Raw genomic sequence first — 22,180 nt, 5'->3', positions numbered from 1 at the left:
GCTTATTTTTGCAGAGAATAACTTCTTTTAACTTCTTTGTGGTTTTTTTTTTTTTTCTTTGTGGTTATTAAGTGATGAAACTTTAGTAAAATTTGAGAAGCCAATTATCTTGTGATTTGAAACTATATATAAGAAATATTTAAATTTCAGTTGTGATTCAAGTGAAAGCCTATCCAAATTGTTTTTATAACTCTTGACTTAAAATTTTGGTCTCATACTGTATCTTTCACAAATACCTTTGAATACATCTACACACTATTTCTCATAGGGGTCTAATAAATTAGACATCCAACATTTTTTTTAACTTAATGGAATTTTGTTAAAATGCCTGTAATGTTATAATATATATATAATGTTATAATATAATATAATATAGACTCCAGTCTGTGGAGATTAAAACCAGAGTCCAGATTTAATGCCTAGGTTCTTTATGTATGTTCAAGAATTCCAAAGAAACCTTTCTTTTGATTTTATTGAATTTAATTGGCTGCTTTTTAAAATTTCTTAAATTTTATGACAAGAAAATAATTATCTTCTCTCTACTTAAAATGAAAAGAATAATTTCCTGAGAAAGAGAAAATTTTTCCTGACAGAGTTCAATTATGTATTTTTTAACACAATTACTTTTGAGCTTTTTACACATTTAGGCTGCATGTAAGATTCTTGCCTCCCATTGTAAAATCCAAACGTAATTACTCTCTTTTGCTGTGACATATCTGAAAGGCATTCCTAACATCTCCTCAGAAAATGAACTCCAGTGCATATTGTTGTCTGATGCAAAATTAAATTTTTCACTATTCACCTGTTCTTATTGCAGTCATTTCAGATAAATGATTATATAGTACAAGAAAATTGAAATGTTATAATAAATAACTAATTAGTTGTATGTCTTTCAGGTGATAAGACTGATAAAAATCTCACCTGAGAAACCTATAACACTGGCTGTTGGTGATGGTGCTAATGATGTAAGCATGATACAAGAAGCACATGTTGGCATAGGTGATTGATTTTTTTTTTCCTGAGTTTTTAAAGTTATTATAATTATTTGGTGATTTTGAATTTTTCTTTTGTGGACTAAAGTGCAGTATCAGATATATAATGCAGTGTAGTAATATATCAGTGTATCCCCCCCCCAGAAGCCCATTATAATTAAGCCCAATATTTAGAGTATTTTAATTACAGATTTTCAAGGAAATAAATACCATGTTAGTGAAATTGCCATTGCCAGTTCTTCATAATAAGGTAATTTTTTATTTTTACTTGCCATTTTGTACCTTTTAAAGTACTTTCTCACATTACTTTATCATTTTTAAACTCTAAATTTGTGATTTACATAGATGCCTTCATGGTTTCAATTTTTTTTTAATTTTTTTAAAAATTTTATTTATTCATGAGAGACACAGAGAGAGAGAGAGGCAGAGACATAGACAGAAAGAGAAGCAGGCTCCATGCAGGGAGTCCCAGGTGGGACTCAATCCTGGGACTCCAGTATCATGCCCTGAGCCACAGGCAGACACTTAACTGCTTAGCCACCCAGGCGTCCCTTTTTTTTTTTTTTTAAGATTTTATTTATTTCTCTCTCTGTGTGTCTCATGAATAAATAAATAAAACCTTTAAAAAAAGATTTTAGAGATCCCTGGGTGGCGCAGCGGTTTAGCGCCTGCCTTTGGCCCAGGGCGCGATCCTGGAGACCCAGGATCGAATCCCACGTCTGGCTCCCGGTGCATGGAGCCTGCTTCTCCCTCTGCCTGTGTCTCTGCCTCTCTCTCTCTCTCTCTGTCTCTCTGTGTGACTATCATAAATAAAATTAAAAAAAAAAACCCTTAAAAAAATAAAAAATAAAAAAAAATAAAGATTTTATTTATTTATGAGACACACAGAGGCAGAGAATTTTTTATTATTATTATTTACTCTGTTTTTCAATCTAAAGATTCTGCAACTCATTCTAATGACAATTTTGGAAACAAGAAGTTATACCGTGGGCAGTCCCGGTGGCTCAGCAGTTTAGCACCACCTTCAGCCTAGGGCAGGATCCTGGAGACCTGGGATTGAGTCCCACGTTGGGCTCCCTGCATGGAGCCTGCTTCTCCCTCTGCCTGTGTCTCTGCCTCTCTCTCTCTCTGTCTCTCATGAATAAATAAATAAAATATTTTTTTAAAAAAAGTTATACCAAACTATAATAATAAATATAAAATTTCAAGTAATTTTCCAATTTAATAATCTTTATTCTAATCTCTTCTATTTTTGTCTAAAATTTTTGTTGGATTTAGAATATTAATATCATTTTATTATGTTTATCAGTCATTTCATATTTAAACCATAGTCTGACCTATCTTCCTAAATAACTTTATTGTACAAATACAGAAGCAAAGGTGAAAATTAGGAGTTTTTTTAATGAAGGATAAAGTTTTAGTGTTAGAAAAGAAGCTAATTCCTGTTCTGGATTCACCTCTGTAATGTCCTGTGATAAGAAGTTCTCAAGTCTGGTATTTTCGGAGTAGCTCTCAAATCAATTCCTTTCTGAGCTAATTAACTCTTCATTATGATAAGTTTCTTTCTAGTTTATATACTGTTGTTTCTCATAAATCTCCATAACAATTTGATGATAGCTTCCTATGCCATACATGAAAACATAAAAAGCTACAGTATTTATAACAGTTTGGTTCTAGTATGGTAACAGACCAGAGAAGAGAATAGATTCAAACATCTAGAAATTTAGTTTATAACAAGGTTTTCCAAATAAATAGGGAAACAAATTACTTGATAAATATATATATAATTTATATATATATCAATATATATATATAATCAATTATATTGATATAATTGAATATATATCAATAATTTATCAATATATCAAAATATATATATAATTTATATATTACTTGATATATATATATATTTATCAAGTAATTTGTTTATATATTTATATATATTTATATATATTATATATATATCAAGTAATTTGTTTATATATTTATATATTATATATATATCAAGTAACTTGTTTATATATATATATATTTATATATATTATATATATATTTATCAAGTAATTTGTTTCCCTACTTATTTGGAAAACCTTGTTATAAGCTAAATTTCTAGATGTTTGAATATATATATATATAACTGGTTTGGTTTTTCAGGGGATAAAAGTTGGAATCCTTTCCATTGCTTATAGCAAAACAAATTCCAGATGGACTAAAGATGTAAAATAACTTTAAAGAGCAGTGGTTGGGTAGCTCAGTTAGTTGAGCATCCAGGTCTTCGTTTCGGCTCAGGTCACAGTCTCAGGGTCTCTGAGATCAAGCCCTGCACTGGTGCATAAAAGAAAGCAAGCCATTATAAAGGAAACAAGAATCTAATAAAGAATATTTGCAAAATAAATGACAAAGTCTTATATTTCTAGTATGTAAGGTCTTAACAAATTAAGGATAATAAGAAAAACACTTTGGTAAAATATGTGGAAGGATGTGAATCATCATTTGTCAGAAAATGAGATATCTAAAATGAAGTGCATGAAAAAAAAGTGTTCAGTCTCAATAAGCAAAAAATGCAGGGTAAAATTGCCTGTCAGATTAGCAAACATTACAAAGAACCATAAAACCTGGAATTGGCAAAGGTATAGAATTAGCAAATCCTTGTATACGGTATTGGAGGAAGTGTAAATTGGTATATACTGCATTATTAAATGTGTTCCTATTGACCTGGCAATGATTCATCCAGGAATTTTTTTAAGAGAGTAGATGAATATGTTGACAAAAACATGTTATGAACAATGTCCATAATATATTAAATGACAATAGCAGATTACAAAACAAATAATCTCATTTTGTATACTTGTTTGTATATATATTATATACATACAAAAAAATGCAGAAGGAAAGTTCTAAAAGGATATAGACCAAAAATAGTGGTCGTCTCTAGGTGTTATAACTATCTTAATGTATACATTTTGGAAAATTTTATGACAAAATAAAAATTATAATTTTGATAAATAATTTTTCCAAGCTGTTTCCAGATTGAAAAAACAGAATTGGCAATAACTCTTTTTAAACTGAAAGGATTACTGTATCCTTAAAAATGTAGTCATATTGGGGATCCCTGGGTGGCGCAACGGTTTAGTGCCTGCCTTTGGCCCAGGGCGCAATCCTGGAGACCCGGGATCGAATCCCACATCGGGCTCCCAGTGCATGGAGCCTGCTTCTCCCTCTGCCTGTGTCTCTGCCTCTCTCTCTCTCTCTCTCTGTGTGACTATCATAAAATAAAAATTAAAAAAAAATGTCATATTTATCAGATAAAATTATGTATTGATTTCAAGTGATATTTTACACTTTTAAAAAGCACATTTTGTGCAGCCTCAATTAGATAAAATAACAAATAGCACTCAGTATTGTCACATTAAGCATTTAAAATGTTTATATACTCAGCATTTGTTCAAAGCGTGTGCATAGACATTCGATATGATGAATTGCTATTTCATGTGTAACTTTTAATTTAGGTACAATTGTGGAAAGATAAAAAGTTATGAGTGTGATAGCTTTTCTCACTATTAATTATGCAAGAATTTTTAGCAGTGTGTACAGTTTTTGTAAGTCTTTTTTGCCTATATAATGTTTGTTCTATTTATTGAAATATTTCATGCCTATTGAATCCAATAATAAAATTAGGACTTCCTTTTTAAATAATTAAGTTCAATAAATAGCACATTTTGTTTGACTTATATGGGAAAGTTTTAAAACCTTTAAACATGTTCATTTTTGCTAGGTTCAAATCATTCAGTTTGGGTATGTTCATTGGAAATAACAAAGCTCAAGCTGTTTTATAGCATTTTCTTCCTTTGAAATCTATTAACTAGTACTTTGCATCTATTGGTATAAAATTGGATGTTATTATTAGATCTTGAACTTTCAGTATTATTTTTATATTAATTATATTTTATTATAACCTGAGTTTTTGAAACTTGATGTTACGTGCCTGGTATATATGTTGTGTTTTGTATTAATTATGTATTTGATTTAAGTTGAACAATCTTTTGGGAATCTACTATCTGCTATATATTAGGATATAGCGATCCTAAGTTCAGGTTCAACTGCTACAGATAATTAAGGTATTTGCAGATAAATCATGAAAATCACACTTAACAGTTATCAATGAGCTTTGCCGTTTTGTCTTCATTGCAGGAATCATGGGTAAAGAAGGAAGACAAGCTGCAAGAAACAGTGACTATGCAATAGCTAGATTTAAATTCCTCTCCAAATTGCTTTTTGTTCATGGTCATTATTATTATATTAGAATAGCTACCCTTGTACAGTATTTTTTTTATAAGGTAAGTTTCATGGGGATATTTTACAATCATTTACTGACATAGTAATTATAGATTTCAATTTAAGGTTTGCAATTACCATTCAAATTATACTTTTAAAAATTGTTTCTGTAATTAAAATAAGTTTCTGGACTATATCTAGATTTTTGTCATAAATCTAATGTTTACTGACAGAAAGCAAATCAGTGGTTGCCTGAGGCCAAGGGTTCAAGTGAAAGCACCAACTGGAAAGAGATGTAAGAGAACTTTGCATGATAGAGAAGTTCTCTGATTTGATTGTGGGAGTGGTTACAGGTATATGTCAGCATCAAAATTCATACTTAAAATTAATACATTTTATTTTATATGAATTAAAATGTAACTAATTTTATTTCTTTCATGTTATTTTGTCCTGAACCAGCACTAAGTTTTAATTTAAGTCTAATACAGTGGTTTTAAGCAAAGGTTCTTCATCTTTTTTGTGCCATGAATGACCTTTTGGTAGTGTAGTGAGATGTATTCTCATTGAGGGAGCTTTAAATGCATGAAGTAAAATACATAGGATTACAAGGAAACTAATTATATTAAAATACTGTTTTACCTCTTAATTCTTTTGGGGAAGGTGAACTTCAGCAGAACCCATGATAGGATCTCTTAAATACCAAGACATTTAGTACACTAGAGTGTCCTATAATTGCATATATTCTATAAATAATAGCTACAAGGCAATGAAAGAACACAGGTAGATTGCATATTGCTATTAAATGATGGTGGCAGTTTTTCTCTACCTTATTATTACAGCTTTTGCTGTGTTATAAGTACATTGAAATGAAAAGGCGTTTTTCTAGCTCCATTTATTTTAAATAACTTTTATTTTAAAGCTATTATAGCCCTAAAGTTTAAATAAATTATACTTATTGTATTGTATATGAAAAGTATTGCATAATAACTAGAAGGCTATAAAATCAAAATTACGACATTGCTTAGCAATGAAGGTCCAAGGTATTTTCATTCTGACATTTGTGATCCTGCTTAGAGTTCTTTCAGATATTTTTAAATAATGGGACAAGTTCTTATGAGCAGATCTTCTACTTACCACATCAACTGAGATTGTGTTTCTGGACTCTTTTAATAGCCATTTTTAGAAATTATTTCTCTTTTAGACACAAGTATTTTAATTATTTCCATTTTATCTTGTTTTTCAGAATGTGTGCTTTATCACACCCCAATTTTTATATCAGTTCTACTGTTTGTTTTCTCAACAAGTAAGTAAATGGAAGCTTTTGATTTATCCTTTAAGAATAAAGTGTGTATATATTCAGTTTCTGATAGATACTTGGATGGATTTTTTTTACATTTTTCCTACTCCTGCAGATAAGTAGACAAAACTTTCCTAGTGTATTTGATCAATATAATATTGACAGTATTTATTCTGATTTTCAGTTTAAAGTGAATGTTAATACCAAAATATATTTTAATTCTGTTTGCTTTCTAAAAAATAGATATTTACTCTAAACAGCTTATGAGAGAATTTGGGTAACTTTTTTCAACTTATATCTAATATTTCTGTAAACTCTATATCATGCCGTGTCAGGGTAACTAGTAGGGAGATTACCTCATTTATTTTTTGACAGAATTTTTTTAGATTGGGAAGAAAGCTTAGTGACTTAGTCTAGGAATGACATACAGGCTTTATCTCAGAAGCTAACTCTAAATAATTGTTAGAGGACACCAGGAATGCTACATTGAAAAGAGTGTAAAGCTATAAGCTCAGAGAGAAAACCCAATAATTGGTTAATAGTAGCTATAATGAGCACATATGGGTCTGTGGTTGTACACACTGTCATGTATTTGTCATTCCCAATCTATCTTATATTATAGAAAATGAAATTAAAATCCACAGAAATTAAAAAAATAAAAAATAAAATAAAATAAAATCCACAGAAATTAAATAACTTGTCCAAAATCACATAGCTAACTGTACTAGGACTTACAGCTTTTGACTAATTGAGCACACTTTTCACATACCACACTATATATCTAATTGATTGAGACATTTGTTCTAATTAATTGAAATAACAAGAGCTTGGCATCAGTGTGGCGCAGTCTGTTAAGCGTCTGCCTCTGCCTTCAGCTTGGGTCGTGATCCCAGGGTCCTGGGATCGAGCCCCTGTGGGGCTCCCTGCTCACTCAGGAGTCTGCTTCTCCCTCTCCTTCTGCCCCTCCCCCTGTTCATCATGCTCTCTCCTGCTCTCTCTCTCTCAAATAAATAAAATCTTTAAAAAAAAAAGGAATAAGAAGAGCTTAATTATGTTAGATTTCTCTTGAGTTGTCTCTATCCTTAATCACTCTTTTCTGTTTACAACTTGTAACTCTAAATTCAAAATATCTGCTTGGGCATTGGATCATGCTTTAAAGGAAATGTAGGACTTAGGAAGACAGAGCCATAAAAGTAAAACTATATGTGTAGCAAATCAAAGGAATGATAAAAAGCCTAGGATATGTGTAGGAGAATTTGTAAAGTTATATCATAGTGACTGAACTGTGAAGAATCTTGAAATATAAATATGGATCACTTGACATAACAAAATGTTCCAATTCCCACAAGAATATAAATATAGGAATATTATATGTTTATGTCTATATAAGAAATTGGAATTATTAAAATTTTGTGTAAATTGAAAAGGCTATATAATTCTTATGCTTATTTTTAATATACTTCTTTGTCATCATATACCTAACAGTAATACATATTAGAATCTCAAAATTTCTACCATTTTTCTCTTTCTAGACACTGTATGACAGCGTGTACCTGACTTTATACAATATTTGTTTTACTTCCCTACCTATTCTGATATATAGTCTATTGGAACAGCATATAGATCCTCATGTACTACAGAGCAAGCCCACCCTCTATCGGTAAGTATTTTCCAGTATTAAATTTCCATAATGCCTTTGATTGCAAATTATATATTACATAGTTACCAGTGTTTGAAAGCACCTTATAAAGAAGCAAATATATTAGGTAGTGTGTTAGTTATTAATACTTTACTGAGGAAAGTACTTTAGTTTATGGCTTATAATTGTTGAACATCAAAGAAAAAATTTGAATAATTTTTCTAGTGTTTTTAGGAATGAACACTTTCATACCAGGAATGCATTCGGCAGTTGTGTAATTTGCATTTATTGTTACAAACCAGTAATATTCCATTTTGTGTGCACAAAAGAAGTTATCCAGTAATTGGTTATCTCTCTTGAGTTTCTAAAAAAATGTTCATGTTCCAGCATTGACAAATTAATGAGTCATAATCAATGCAAAATGTGGGGTTGAGGATATTAATTCCCATTCCAGATCTTCTGGGTTATCCCTCCCTGCTTCTCCAGAACCAAGTAAATAATCAGAGTTGTGGAACTATTCCTAGGACCAACTAGCTTATGGTCCTCATTAACCTGACATCCACTCTTACAGATACTCAGTCATTCAGAAATGACAGTAACTCACCTTCATTTCCCAAGATGCCTAAGACTGGGCTTGACCTAAGATTAGTACAGGCTGTTTTCCCATAGCTGCTGATGGATATGAAATTGATTAGGAGCCTCAGTGCTAAACCAAACTTAAAAAGCCCACTAAAAAGAGAGTCATAGCAGAGTGAGTGAATGTTTACAACAGAATATAATACAGATAGATCAACTTTGCACAACTAAACTGACTTATAATGCCTATATCATGTTCCTTTCTTTTTTTTTTTATCATGTTCCTTTCTTAAATGAGAAAATGTATTTGGATACATTATGTGAATTGTAAGCTGTTACATCGATGTATATTATTATAAACAGTGATTTGTAAATTCAAGTTTATTCTTGCTATAATATTTTTAAGCAATTTTAAATTAAAACTCCATCTTGTTTTATAATTATCAAATTGTAATAATCATTTAGTAGGTTCAAAAGTATGAATCCTAATATGTTCCTTTTTCTCTCTCTCTCTCTTTTTTTTTTAAATATTCAGAGACATTAGTAAAAACCGTCAACTAAGCATTAAGACATTTCTTTATTGGACCATCCTGGGTTTCAGTCATGCCTTTATTTTCTTTTTTGGATCCTATTTCCTAATAGGAAAAGATATATCTCTGCTTGGAAATGGCCAGGTAAAATATATCATTTTTTTAATATATCATTTTTTAAATGAATACTTGTTAATAACTTGATTTAGTTTGATTTTTTATGACTTTCTCTCATAAAAAAGTAAAATTCAATTCAAATTATAAAATTGTAGATACTAAATTGAAAAGCAATTATAAAAAGATTTCAAGTAAAAGCTAAGATAAAGGCAATACAATGTAATATTAATATGAAACTCAAGTTACCACGCAATTTTGCTAATTTATATGAATAAATTCATATTCCTGGGTGGGCACCTGGGTGGCTCAGGTAAGCATCTGAATCAGTTTCAGCTCAGGTTATGATCTCAGGATCGTGAGATTACTCCCTATGTCAGGTTCTGCACTCAGTGGGGAATCTGCTTAAAGATTCTCTCCCTCTGCTCCTCCCTCCACACATGTGCTTTCTCTGTCTCTCTCAAATAAATAAATCTTTAAAAAAAATTCACAGAAAGGATATACCCCTCCATGCTTGTTCCCTTCAAGATTGTTTTAATAATAATTATTGTCTATGCAGTGCTTACTATTGTGCTAAGTGCTTTACATGCTCCATCTCCATTAATCTTCAGAATAATCCTGTTCGAGAGATTATGATCCTCATTTTTCATATGAGAACGAAGACTTCATGTTTAGTTTTTGCTTTTAATTATGTGATTTTTTTTTTTTTTGGTATGCTTAGGAAGTGCTACCTTACTCTTCAGTACACACTAGCAATTCTGAGAATGTTGTTACTATTTAGAATGACCACTTTTCTCTCATGTGAAATTGAGAAAGAGTGCCACACAGTACATTGTTACACTGTCCTGATTGTGGAGAGCTCAGGATGACTCCTGGCTGAGTTAGGCCTCTTTCTAAGGCTTAGCTGCATGACTTAGGAGGAAAGAAAGTGATAGCAGTGGTACTATTATAGATTGGAAATGCTTGTCACCTTTAGATTCGCTTTTTCACTGTGTAGTATTACAAAATATGTTTTGAGACAGGAGATACAAGATTTGCAATTGGGAGAATATGGAGTTTTATCTTTTGACATTTATTGAGGACCAATCATACTTGTGTATTTTACTAGGCTCTGGATATATCATATTAACTAACATAGTCAGTCATGGAGCTTAGAGTCTTGTGTGAGTTACAAAAAAATAAGCACATGAAATGATAACAAAATATAGCAAGCACAATGAAGGAAATGGATTTCAATTGATATTTTAACCATACAAATCCTTTTAAGATGCAGTCAGGAACATATACATAGTACTGCCACTTCACATTTGAGGATACATTTAGCCTGTTTTGAACAAAAATTATCCTAATTTGTGCAGCATAGAGATTATAGCACTTCTCAAATACTAACTACTTCTTACTGAGTTGTTGCTTTGTGTCAAGTGTACATATTGGCTTATTAAATTATAATAATCCTCTGTAAGGAAAATATTATCTATTACTTCTTGCGTATTAGAAAATTAACCCCAGAGAGGTTAAAAAACTTGCCTCAGGTTACACAGTAAGAAAATTACAGGAATGGAATTCCAACTCCAATCTGTATGACTTCAAAGCCTGTGTGCTTAGCCATGATCCTAAGTCCCAGTGCTTTTCTGCACAATAGTGCCACCTGTGCAAGGACCAGCAAACTCACAAATAGATGAGTAAGTATGCCCATTTCTACCTGAAATACTGGAGTGAAAACTGGACAGAAGGAAAAAGAGGAAGAAGGAACATGTTATTGTGAAAGGAAATTAAATTTCTTGTTGCTAGTTACTACTTCTTTCCTCATTTTAAAAGTAGTACGTGTCCATTATGATAAATTTGAAATATATAAGAAAGACCATAAAGAAAATTAAATCACCTTTACTCCTTCTACCTAAACATAATTACCTCTATGATTTTAACATGTTTCACCCATTCTTTTTTATTTTTTGCTATTTTCTATTAATGTCATAATTTATATCCCCCATTTCTCAAGGATAGCTTTATAATTATCCCCACTATAGCCTAAATGATTTTCCATGTTATTAAAAATGCTTTTAAAATACTTTCCATGGCTATATAATATTCTATTACATAATTTAAGTATTTCCTTAATTTGAGAATTAAATTTGTTTCTTGTGTTTAGTGACTCTTCTAAAATTGAGCATACTATATACAGACAATAATTTTTTTAATTAGCACATGCACATAGGGTAAGGTGTGGGGAAAGATGAGAGAGAAAGAGAATCTCAAGCAGGCTCCACACCCAGTGCAGAGCCCAACTCGGGGCTTGATCTCAAGACCCTGAGATCATGACCTGAGCCGAAATCAAGAGTCAGATGCTTAAAAAAAAAAAAAGAGAGAGAGAGTCAGATGCTTAACTGACTGAGCCACCCAGGCACCAAAAAGATAAAATTTTAATGAAGGTAAATTGTTTGGTCTCTCATACAAAAGTTTTTTCTCTTTACCACGTATTGTTGGTTTCCTTTAAAAAAAACAAAAAACTCAAATTGTAAATTATTAACTTCTTTTCCCTTTTAGCCTACCAGTTCTACCACTCTGATATATACCATTAGAAATTAATCTAGGATTCCCTACCACCAATACTAGGTACAGTGGAAAAGAAGCCCACATTGGAATCAGGTGAATTGGATCCACATCCTGACTGACACTTGAAGTGATTTGAGACAAGTTGTTTGAGATGAGTTAGTTAACCACTCTTAAACTCCCATTTCCTCACCTGAAAAATTATAGGAGCATAATCCTATTGTAGGTTTGCTGTGAGGATTAACTGATATATGTAGAGCATTGGGCATAGTGGCTAGCATATAGAAGTACTCAATAAGTCTTGGCAATGTTAGTTGTTATTTTTACCATCCAATCATTATCTTGAAGACCCTCTCATTCTTGGTCCCTTCTGATCTACTTCTCCCAGAATCTCTCTCCTCTTTAAATGTGTAAGTTAAACTGTCCCTGTTGGCTCTCTCAGAACATACTGTGCTCCTTTCTAGTTCCAAGCCATTGTTATGTTTCCTCTAGAGTCTTGTCTCTTTTTCCCAAAGTCTCTCTTAGGACCGTGTCTGTTCTTCAGGCTCTGTGAACCCATAGACCTCTGTCTTTTTGCTCCTTCTACAATTTCCTGTACTGAAAATCCTTTTAGACATCTAGCCCATGTCGCATTCAACACTGGATGTGTTGAATGCTTTCTGTTTTCCAGTAATTATTCTTGTATGCCCAAGAAGTCTACAAACAGTTGAAAACCTGAAGTAGAAAACATTATTGAGGGAAGTACTGGGAAAGGAGTGGCTGGAGGTGAAGATGAAGTTGCTGCAAATAAGTGATCCTGAAAGAGGAGCAGGAAAAAAAGTTAAAATAGTTTGAAGTCCAGGTAGGGTAGGACAGTTATGGGAAAGTTAAGATTCTACTCCCCCATTTTTTTGTATGAGTGTCTAGTAGTATCATAAATATTATAGGTTTGAATTTTCAAGTATTTTTGAAGTATTCACTCATTCTTAATTTCTGTTTAACTGGGAAAGAACTATTCATTCCTCATATATTCTCAGATCTTTTTTAATAGATCCTCCTTTCTGTTAGTAAAATAAAAAGAATCCTGATAAATTTTCTCTTAGATTTGGAAAGACTGGAAGAATGTATATGACATAACTGAGTACTTGTTTGTGTTTCTAAAAACTGCTTTCCTATGGGCAGATCTTTACCTTCAGAGCACCATTTTAAAAAGACATGGTGACTAATTTTTAATTGTTTTTCTTCGGAATAGTAGAAGAATTAAATTCATGTAAAATTTTCCTAGCCTTATGCAGGCTTAAGATACTCATAATGTTTGAAATAGGAATTAAAACCTGAGGCTTCTCTTACAATGCAGTAGTGTCATCATAAACATTTGTCCAAAAGTCACAGATTAGTAATTTGGTGAATATATTGCTTGGGTAATATTCTCATTTTATTTTCAGAGCTAAAAATGAGCTGAACATAAAGCTTTAAATTAGTTCTATAATCCAAGAGGATCACCTTTTTTGGTGATTTTATTTTTTTTTAATTTTTATTTATTTATGATAGGCACACAGTGAGAGAGAGAGAGAGACAGAGACACAGGCAGAGGGAGAAGCAGGCTCCATGCACCAGGAGCCCGACGTGGGACTCGATCCCGGGTCTCCAGGATCGCGCCCTGGGCCAAAGGCAGGCGCTAAACCACTGCGCCACCCAGGGATCCCTTTTTTGGTGATTTTAAATATGCTTTACAGAAAAGTACAATCACCATTTCTTTTTTATTTAAAGAATTTTTCACAAAAAGTAAAACTATTATAGCATATTTGTTAGAGATCTTGATGTTACTTTGTTTTTGAGAAACTTTTTTTTTAAGTTTTTATTCTGATTCCAGTTAATTAACATACAGTGTTATGTTAGTTTCCGGTGTGCAATGTAGTGATTCAACACTTCATGTATTATCCGGGGTTCATCATGACAAGTGGACTCCTTAATCTCCCCATCACCTATTTAACCCATCCTCTCACCCCCCCCCCCCAATCTGGTAAGCATCAGTTTATGTTCTCTATTTAAGAGTCTGTTTCTTGGTTTGTCTCCCTCTCTTTTCTCCCCATTGCTCATTTGTTTTGTTTCTTAAATTGTACAAGTGAGTGAAATCATAATGCTAAGTGAAATAAGTCACTCAGATCTTGATGTAACTTTAAAAATGTTTAAGTCCTCCTTGGGCCCTTGTCTGGCCCAGTCAGTAGGACATGTGACTCTCAATCTCAGTGTCATAAGCTCAAGCCCCCCAATGGGTGTAGAGATTACTTAAAAATATTTTTTAAAGTTTTTTTTAATTTAAGTTCTCAAAAAATAATAGAAAAACTGAATTCCATGAAATCATTGTTTAAAAAAAAACAAAGACATAAAGTCAGTGTTTAAAAATCATTGTTTAAAAAATTGAGTTGTATTTTATATACAGTAAACTGTACATATTTAAAAATATATAATTTGAGGGGCACCTAGGGGCTCCTAGGTGGCTCAGTTGGTTAAGTATCCAACTCTTGATTTCAGCTGAGGTCATGATCTCAGGGTCATGAGATTGAGCCTCGTGTCTGGCTCCATGCTGGTCACCGAGCCTGCTTGATTCTCTTTCTCCTTCTCTCCCTCTCTACCCTTCTCCCCCAACCGTGCCCCATGCACTTGAGTGTCCACCCATGTGCTCTCTCTCTCTCTCTCTCTCTAAAAAAAAATGTGTGTACATATATATATTTATATTTATATATATGTAATTTGACACTTTTTAAAAGGTTTTTAATTCCAGTTAACACAGTGCTGTATTAGTTTCAGGTGTACAATATACTGATTCAGCAATTCCTTATGAAACAGATGCACTCCATAATCCCCACTACCTATTTCACCCATCCTCCCACCCACCTCCCCTCTGGTAACCATCAGTTCTCTGTAATTAAGTGTCTGTTTTTTTGGTTATCTCTCTTTTTTTTCCCTTTGCATATTTGTTTTGTTTCTTAAATTCCACATGAGTGAAATCATGGTATTTGTGACTATAAGTCACAAACTATAAGTGACTATAAGTGACTAACTTATTTCACTTTCACTTAGCATTATACTCTCTAGTTCCACCCATGTTGGTGCAAATGGCAAGATCTCATTCTTTTCTATGGCTCAATAATATTTCATTGTATATATATATACCTCCTCATCTTTATCCATTCATCAATCACTGGACACTTAGGCTACTTCTGTAATTTGGCTATTGTAAATAAGGTTGCTATAAACATAAGGATGCATGTATCTCTTTGAATTAGTGTTTTTGTACTCTTTGTAAATACCTAATAGTGCAAATTGCTGAATCATAGGGTAGTTCTATTTTTAACTTTTTGAGGAATCTCCATACTGTTTCCCACAGTGGCTGTGTCAGTTTGCATTCTCACCAACAGTATAAGAGGGTTCCTTTTTCTCCACATCCTCGCCAATGCCTGTTGTTTCTTCTGTTGTTGATTTTAGCCATTCCGATAAGTGTGAGGTGATACCTTATTGCAGTTTTGATTTGTATTTCCCTGATAGTAAGTGATGATGAGGATCTTCATGTGTCTCTTGGCCCTTTGGATGTCTTCTTTGGAGAAATATCTATCCATATCTTCTGCTTATTTTTATCTGGATTATTTTGTGTGTGTGTGTGTGTGTGTGTGTGTGTTGAGTTTTTTAAGTTCTTTATATATTTTAGATACTAACCTTTTATTGGCTTTGTTATTTGAAGATATTTTCTTCCATTCCATAGGTTGTCTTTTAGTTTTGCTGATTATTTCCTTCACTGTGTGGGAGCTTTTTATTTTGATGTAGTCCCAATAGTTTATTTTTGCGTTTGTTTCCCATGCCTCAGGAGACCTATGTAAAAAAAGTTGCTAAGACTAGTGTCAAAGAAGTTACTGCCTGTGTTCTCTACTAGGATTTTTATGGCTTCACGTCTCATATCTAGGCTTTCTACCCATTTTAAATTTATGTATGTGGTATAAGAAAGTGGTCCAGTTTGTTTATTTTGCATGTTGCTGTCCAAATTTTTCCAATACCAGTTGTTGAAGAGACAGTCTTTTTCCCACTGGATATTCTTCCCTGTTTTGTAGAAGAATCTGGTACTTTTTTTTTATTTTTTTATTTTTATTTTTTTGGTACTTTTTTTTAAACCATCCTAACATTTTTTAGAGTACAGTTGAGTAATGTTAAGTATATTCATATCGTTGTGCAACAGATCTTCAAAACTCTTTCCTCTTGAAAAACTGTAACTGTAAACAACCACCCATTTTCCCCTCTTCCCGGCCCCTGGAAATCACCATTCTTTCCGTTTCTGTGAATTTGACTACTTATGAAATCACTTTTTTTAAAAAGCTAAATAACTGGGAGGTAAACACGAATGAAGAATGTTTAAGTAAATTAAGAGGGACTAAAAACAAATGACTATGGGATTTTTTTTAAAAGAAAAATTTATTTCCTCCTTTGTTGATCTCTGCAGAGTAAGTCATCTCATCTTGGGACACACTTGTTCTGTCAGTGTTGCTATTCAGAATATTTTTGGAAATAGTTTATATTGCCTTTCTGTGATCTCAGCAAGGTAACTTTCTCAGGGAAAAAGCTATTTAAAATTACAGATGGGGAAGATGCTACTTAAGATGAGAGATAAGAAAGAAGGTGGAGGAACAATTCAGATTCAAAGAGTTCAGAGAGCTCACCTCCAGTTAAAGTAGACTTCTGTAGGATCCACAGGCAAAGCATATCAGTTTGGGTAAGGGTATATTAGAGGACTAAAACACTACAATGAAGGAAACAGAAACAAGGGAATTGTAGTCTGATGAAAGTGGAAAACTGTGATGTAGGGAAGAAAATATCAGAAGAGTTTCAGAGGTAGCTGAGTTCCCATCCCAACCGTACACAACATTCTGCTTCTCTAGTGGTTTCAACCAAAGACTTCATAAGGAGGATTAAAGCCTGTTACCTCAGGAACTCAAAATTCTATTATCTACTCCACTCATTATCAGTGGTCTGATGTGAAAATTATGAACTAGGTAACTACTATTTAAAATGATATCTGGCCCAAGTAAGGGTTTTTTTAATTTGCTTGTTCATTTTGTTTTTGTTCTGCTAAAGTGTACAGGAACTCAAAGGAAAATGTCTACCCTTAGTGACTTTTGCTCTTTATGAAATTATACCCAATTTGAAAAACTAAAATAATTGAAATTACAAAAATGAAGGATTGAGAGAAAAGAAAAAAGCTATTAGAGTATTCTAATTCCCATTAGATTTCTCCAGTGGAGACATTGGAATTGTCAGAGCCTTAGTACCCTTCTAAAATATATATTGTACACTATTCCACCACATTAAATATTTAATGAGACAGAAAGGATTAAGGAAGAAAAAGTAATTCACCCCTTCATCAAGTCTTCTAGGTCTGGACCATTTGCCAGATTAATTAGCAATACAAGGTAGACTGAGCAAATGAAATTTCAGGTTGTAATTTTGAGATAAAGAGAAAATAAACCTTTTTATACCATTCACTATTTTTTTCTTGAAACTATGATTTCTCCCCTTATATCCTGTCCTTAAGTAATTTTTTTCATGCTAAACATGTCATCAGCTGTTGAAACTTGACCATCAAATGGTAAGAGTTCTCTGTTAAGACTAGAAATATACTGTTTTGTATCTGTATTCCCTAGAGAATACAGTATCTTATTTCAGTGTAAATGATTTAACTATAATTACCGATCAGATCATTGAAGAACACATATGCAATTTAATCCCTACAAGTAAATACAAATTTATTTGAATAAAAGTTTATACGATTAATAAAACTTTGATTATCTAGTTCATAATAGAATTCCCCTGTATGTTCATTTACTCGTGAGGAAAATATTTAAAGGACTAGTAATATTCCAGGCAGTTGATAGAAAATGAGATGTGTAGTGCACGTTAGAGGAAGTGAGACCAATTGATTTTTAATATTTCCAGGTCATTTCTAGAGATAATAAAAGCAGGAAAATGAAAGGTTTAATACGACTTTTCCATTCCCTCACTCATGAAAAATCAGTTCCCAAAATACCTATAAATTATTCATTGATGTTTTATTTTTGATGTTAGTAACTATTATTTATTTGAATGCTTATGATATACCAGGCACCCTGTCATTTTTGCATATCCTAATTCTTATAGAAACCTTCTTCCCTCATTTTACAAGTGAAAAAAGTCAGATATAGAGAGGTTGAGTAATTTTTCAAGTAAATGCTAATTGTTAGACATTGGTAATAAAAATTCAAAAAAAGCAGAGCCTTTTTCTTTTTTAAGATTTTATTTATTTATTCATGAGAAACACAGAGAGAGGCAGAGACATAGGCAAAGGGAGAAGCAGACTCCCCACAGGGAGCCCAATGTGGGACTCAGTTCCAGGGCCCCGGGATCAGGACTCAAGCCGGCAGACACTCAACCACTGAACCACCCAGGTGCCCCCAAAGCAGAACCTTTTAAATAATTTTTTAAACGTGTAGCAAAAACTGACTACTTTGTACACTTAATTCTTAATTAACACAGACTTCTGGTTCTGTTCTTATTTGTGGAAATTAAATCCTGACATTCTTTGGGGATTCAGCATTTTTAATAAACCTTATTAAGTTTTGGCTATAAATCCCAGCAGAATACTTTGACATTAACTGCATTTTTACATAGACTCCTTTGAGGAATAATTCCATTGGCCATTATCTCTCCTTTCAGATATTGTTTTTGTAGGTAAATTTCTTTTCTCTTACTCTGTCTATGCTGTGCCAGAAATACAGTGTCAAGTGATCTGTCATAACTTCTGGTTGGAATGATTTCAGAAAATAATTGTGATTAAACAGTTATTTTTATTGTGTGACTGGAACAAAGGAGTCACTAACAACTATATCATTCTAACTAAAAACATTCTGTGTCACACAGTCTCAAAGCTGTCTTTGGGTTCCAATCTGATAATATTATCCAAAGGATCCTTTTACATGATAATAAAGAACATAATAATGCTTTAGGATGTTTTTTTTTTCATACTGCTTTAACTTTAATGTCACAGATTTCAAATGTAACTGGCTTAAATAATACAAGCGATTTTTAGTACTTTTTGTCTTACATCTAATTTAGCATCATGTTAACACATAATGCAGTAATGGGTTTGTTTTGTTTTTTTTCTATTTAGATGTTTGGAAACTGGACATTTGGCACTTTGGTTTTCACAGTCATGGTTATTACAGTCACAGTAAAGGTATGGTGCAAAAGTTAGAAACATGAACTCATTTTACATCTGTATAATGCATAGTTAATTTTCTTTGTTTCTTTAACTATAGGTAGGTATCTTTCTCTTTTTAATTTTCCCTTTTTAGTCATGAGTAATTTCACTGATTGCTATTTTAATTTTTGTAAAAAAAAAAACAAAACACTTTAAGTTCATTATTTTGGAAAGCCTTAGCTGATGGTCAAATAAAGGTTAACCCCACAATACTCATCTCTGAAATTTTACTTCTTTCTATATGATGCTAGACAACACAGATTGTTTTAGGCTATTGAGTAGAGAATAAAGTACTCATGAAAATTTCAGTGCTGCTTCCTCATAGAAGAAAAACATTATAAGCTTTAAATTGTTCAATTTCATACGAGACCCTTTCATTAATATATACCTTCTGAGGGACTTTGCCATAGAACCTTAGGCACTTGGAGATACTACATTTTGTTCTTGAATTTTATCTGAGAGGTTTAACTTAGGCAAATATTTATTATTCTGTATTAAGGATTTAAAACAAATTTTTTTTAGATGGCTTTGGAAACTCATTTTTGGACCTGGATCAACCATCTTGTTACCTGGGGATCTATTGTATTCTATTTTATATTTTCTTTGTTTTATGGAGGGATTCTATGGTGAGTGACTATATTATATTTTAATTATATTGATTTAACTGTTTATTGTGATAGATTATATTATGAACAAATTCTACTCAGAATAATTTTGAAACCTTATCTGATAATAAATTTGCTTCTTTCAGTGGATCTTACTGATAGGGAGAAGAAAAATTGACAGTTACTGAATATCTACTATGTTCTCCCTTCTTTCTTTGCAGGCCATTTTTAGGCTCCCAGAATATGTACTTTGTATTTATTCAGCTCCTATCAAGTGGTTCTGCTTGGTTTGCCATAATAATCATGGTTGTTACATGTCTATTTCTTGATATTGTGAAGAAAGTATTTGACCGACAGCTCCATCCTACAAATACTGAGAAGGCTCAGGTAACCATTTTTTATATACAATACTTTTTAAATTAAAAGTCTGTAACAGTGAATAGCTATCATTGTAATTTGCTTATATCACAGAATAGGTAATTATCCATTCTTTTGTCAAGTATTTTGCGAAACAAATATTGTTAAATATGATATTTTTGTCTGTTATATCTATTAATTTTGAATACTGATGAATTAAAAAAATTTTAATTATATTGTCTTAATGGAACTCCACATTTTTAAATATAAGACTATCAAGTTATATCCAAATAATAGTAAATATGTTTTCACCAGCATCTGTCAGATATATAATTGTCTTTGGAAACATTAGGATTCTAGTTACACTTTTTCAGGTTACACTGTTTTCAACAAGAGTATGAAATAAGTTCTTTAACCCTAAATAATTTTTACAGAATGGATTTTTGTAAAAATGTATTTTCTTACTAAACATTTATCAGTAAATACTCAACTACAGCAAATATTAACAGTATGTTACATAGAGTGTGAGAATACAGGCATTAGAGCCTGATAATTCTTAGTTCGAAACCTAGTTCTACCACTTGGTAGCTCTGTAACTTTAAGTCTCAGTTTCCTCATGAGTAGTGAAGTAAAAATAGAAATATTTATTTCATTACTCTTGTAACCAGAATTAAATGAAATAATGTTCAATAACATAGTAGGTCCTCAAGAAATGGTAACTATTTAGTTGAATGTGCCATTTTGTATATTTGACTTGAACATGGTTGAGATTTTTTTGACTTGTATTAGGCTGAGATTTATTCTGCATGTTTGCTACATACCAAGGAAATTTTTTTTTAATTTTGACAATTTAGCTGTGTATTTAAAATAGAAAACTGTTTCCTAAGTATTTAATGATCTGAGTTAGGCTTCCTAAACATTGTTTTAGCTTTAATTTCAGTTGATCATGTTAACATTTCTTTACATTTATTTGTCTTCATAACTCAGTACTAGCCAATATACATTTTAATACCATTGAAGCAGCATAGGTCTCTTAAAGCCTGAAAAACTTAATTCAAATACTATTTTAACCATTTGTAAAATGTATGTCCCTAATAGGGTCACATCCTTCAGCCTCAGTTTCCTGTTCTGTAAAATCAGAATAGTAATTACTACCTTACATGATTGTTGAGATAATGAATATAAAGCACCCAACACTGGGCCTGTATGTAGTGAGTCCTCAGTAAAAACATCATAACTATAAGGACAATGAGGATTTTACTCTGTGATACTGATATCCAAAGGCTGGAGAAATTTGCATAGTTGATTACTCTGCCTATGCATATATTTATATCAGTATGGACTAACTTTTCTACTTTGCTATATATTGCCTCAATATATATCAGAGTTTTGCCTTTTTTCTAACTTTCAGACATAAATATTTACAGTAAGAGAGTATTATTCTTAATATTTTATCTCTTATACTTTTTTAGACCTTTAGGGATAACACATTTGTCTCCCACTCTTGGTCTGTATAAAGTTATATTTCACCAAAATATATTAACAAAATCATTTTTAAAAGTTCTTTATAAAAGTAAATAATCAGATTTATTTACATTTATCTTTAAAAATCTACATTAGAACATTTGCAAACGTGTGTTTATAGAAATTTCTTAATGATAATAAAAAGTGATATTTGTCCTTGCTGCCTTTTCTATAGCTTTTTAAAGGATTACATAGGAAATATTTATTACCTTAATGTGTGGATCTTTAGACAAGAAAAAGTTAAAAGTACTTTATTTATATTTCGGCTATTTTACCATATGTTAAAAATGATTAAAAATGAAATGTGTGGTAAACTAATTCTTTTTCTGGGTGTGAAAGCTAATGTAATCTCCCATTTGCCCCACTAAACACACTTTTAAATGATTGACCCACATGTTCTATTGTGGTCTGATCCAAGGAGGAAATCTCTACTTCCACTCAGAGCTCTTCTAGCCTGCTA

General features: G+C 32.0%; 1 protein-coding gene across 5 annotated transcripts in view; it reads left to right on the top strand.

Moving 5' to 3' along the window:
- The window catches only part of ATP11B (ATPase phospholipid transporting 11B (putative)), a 118,087-nt gene that overhangs the window by 76,515 nt on the left and 19,392 nt on the right, over window positions 1-22,180 (top strand). For all 5 annotated transcript variants that reach the window (XM_041731511.1, XM_041731510.1, XM_041731508.1 and 2 more), the window contains exons 21-28: window positions 897-999; window positions 5,184-5,329; window positions 6,511-6,570; window positions 8,097-8,224; window positions 9,315-9,453; window positions 19,145-19,210; window positions 19,757-19,860; window positions 20,061-20,226. In XM_041731511.1, the coding sequence (XP_041587445.1) occupies window positions 897-999; window positions 5,184-5,329; window positions 6,511-6,570; window positions 8,097-8,224; window positions 9,315-9,453; window positions 19,145-19,210; window positions 19,757-19,860; window positions 20,061-20,226 (912 nt within the window). The remainder of the gene's footprint in view (window positions 1-896; window positions 1,000-5,183; window positions 5,330-6,510; window positions 6,571-8,096; window positions 8,225-9,314; window positions 9,454-19,144; window positions 19,211-19,756; window positions 19,861-20,060; window positions 20,227-22,180) is intronic.

This window comes from Vulpes lagopus, chromosome 17 (assembly GCF_018345385.1).
Source record: "Vulpes lagopus strain Blue_001 chromosome 17, ASM1834538v1, whole genome shotgun sequence".
Classification (NCBI taxonomy): Eukaryota; Metazoa; Chordata; class Mammalia; order Carnivora; family Canidae; genus Vulpes; species Vulpes lagopus.
The sequence above is the reverse complement of the archived record's forward strand: the minus strand, read 5'-3'. Positions and strand labels throughout refer to the sequence as shown.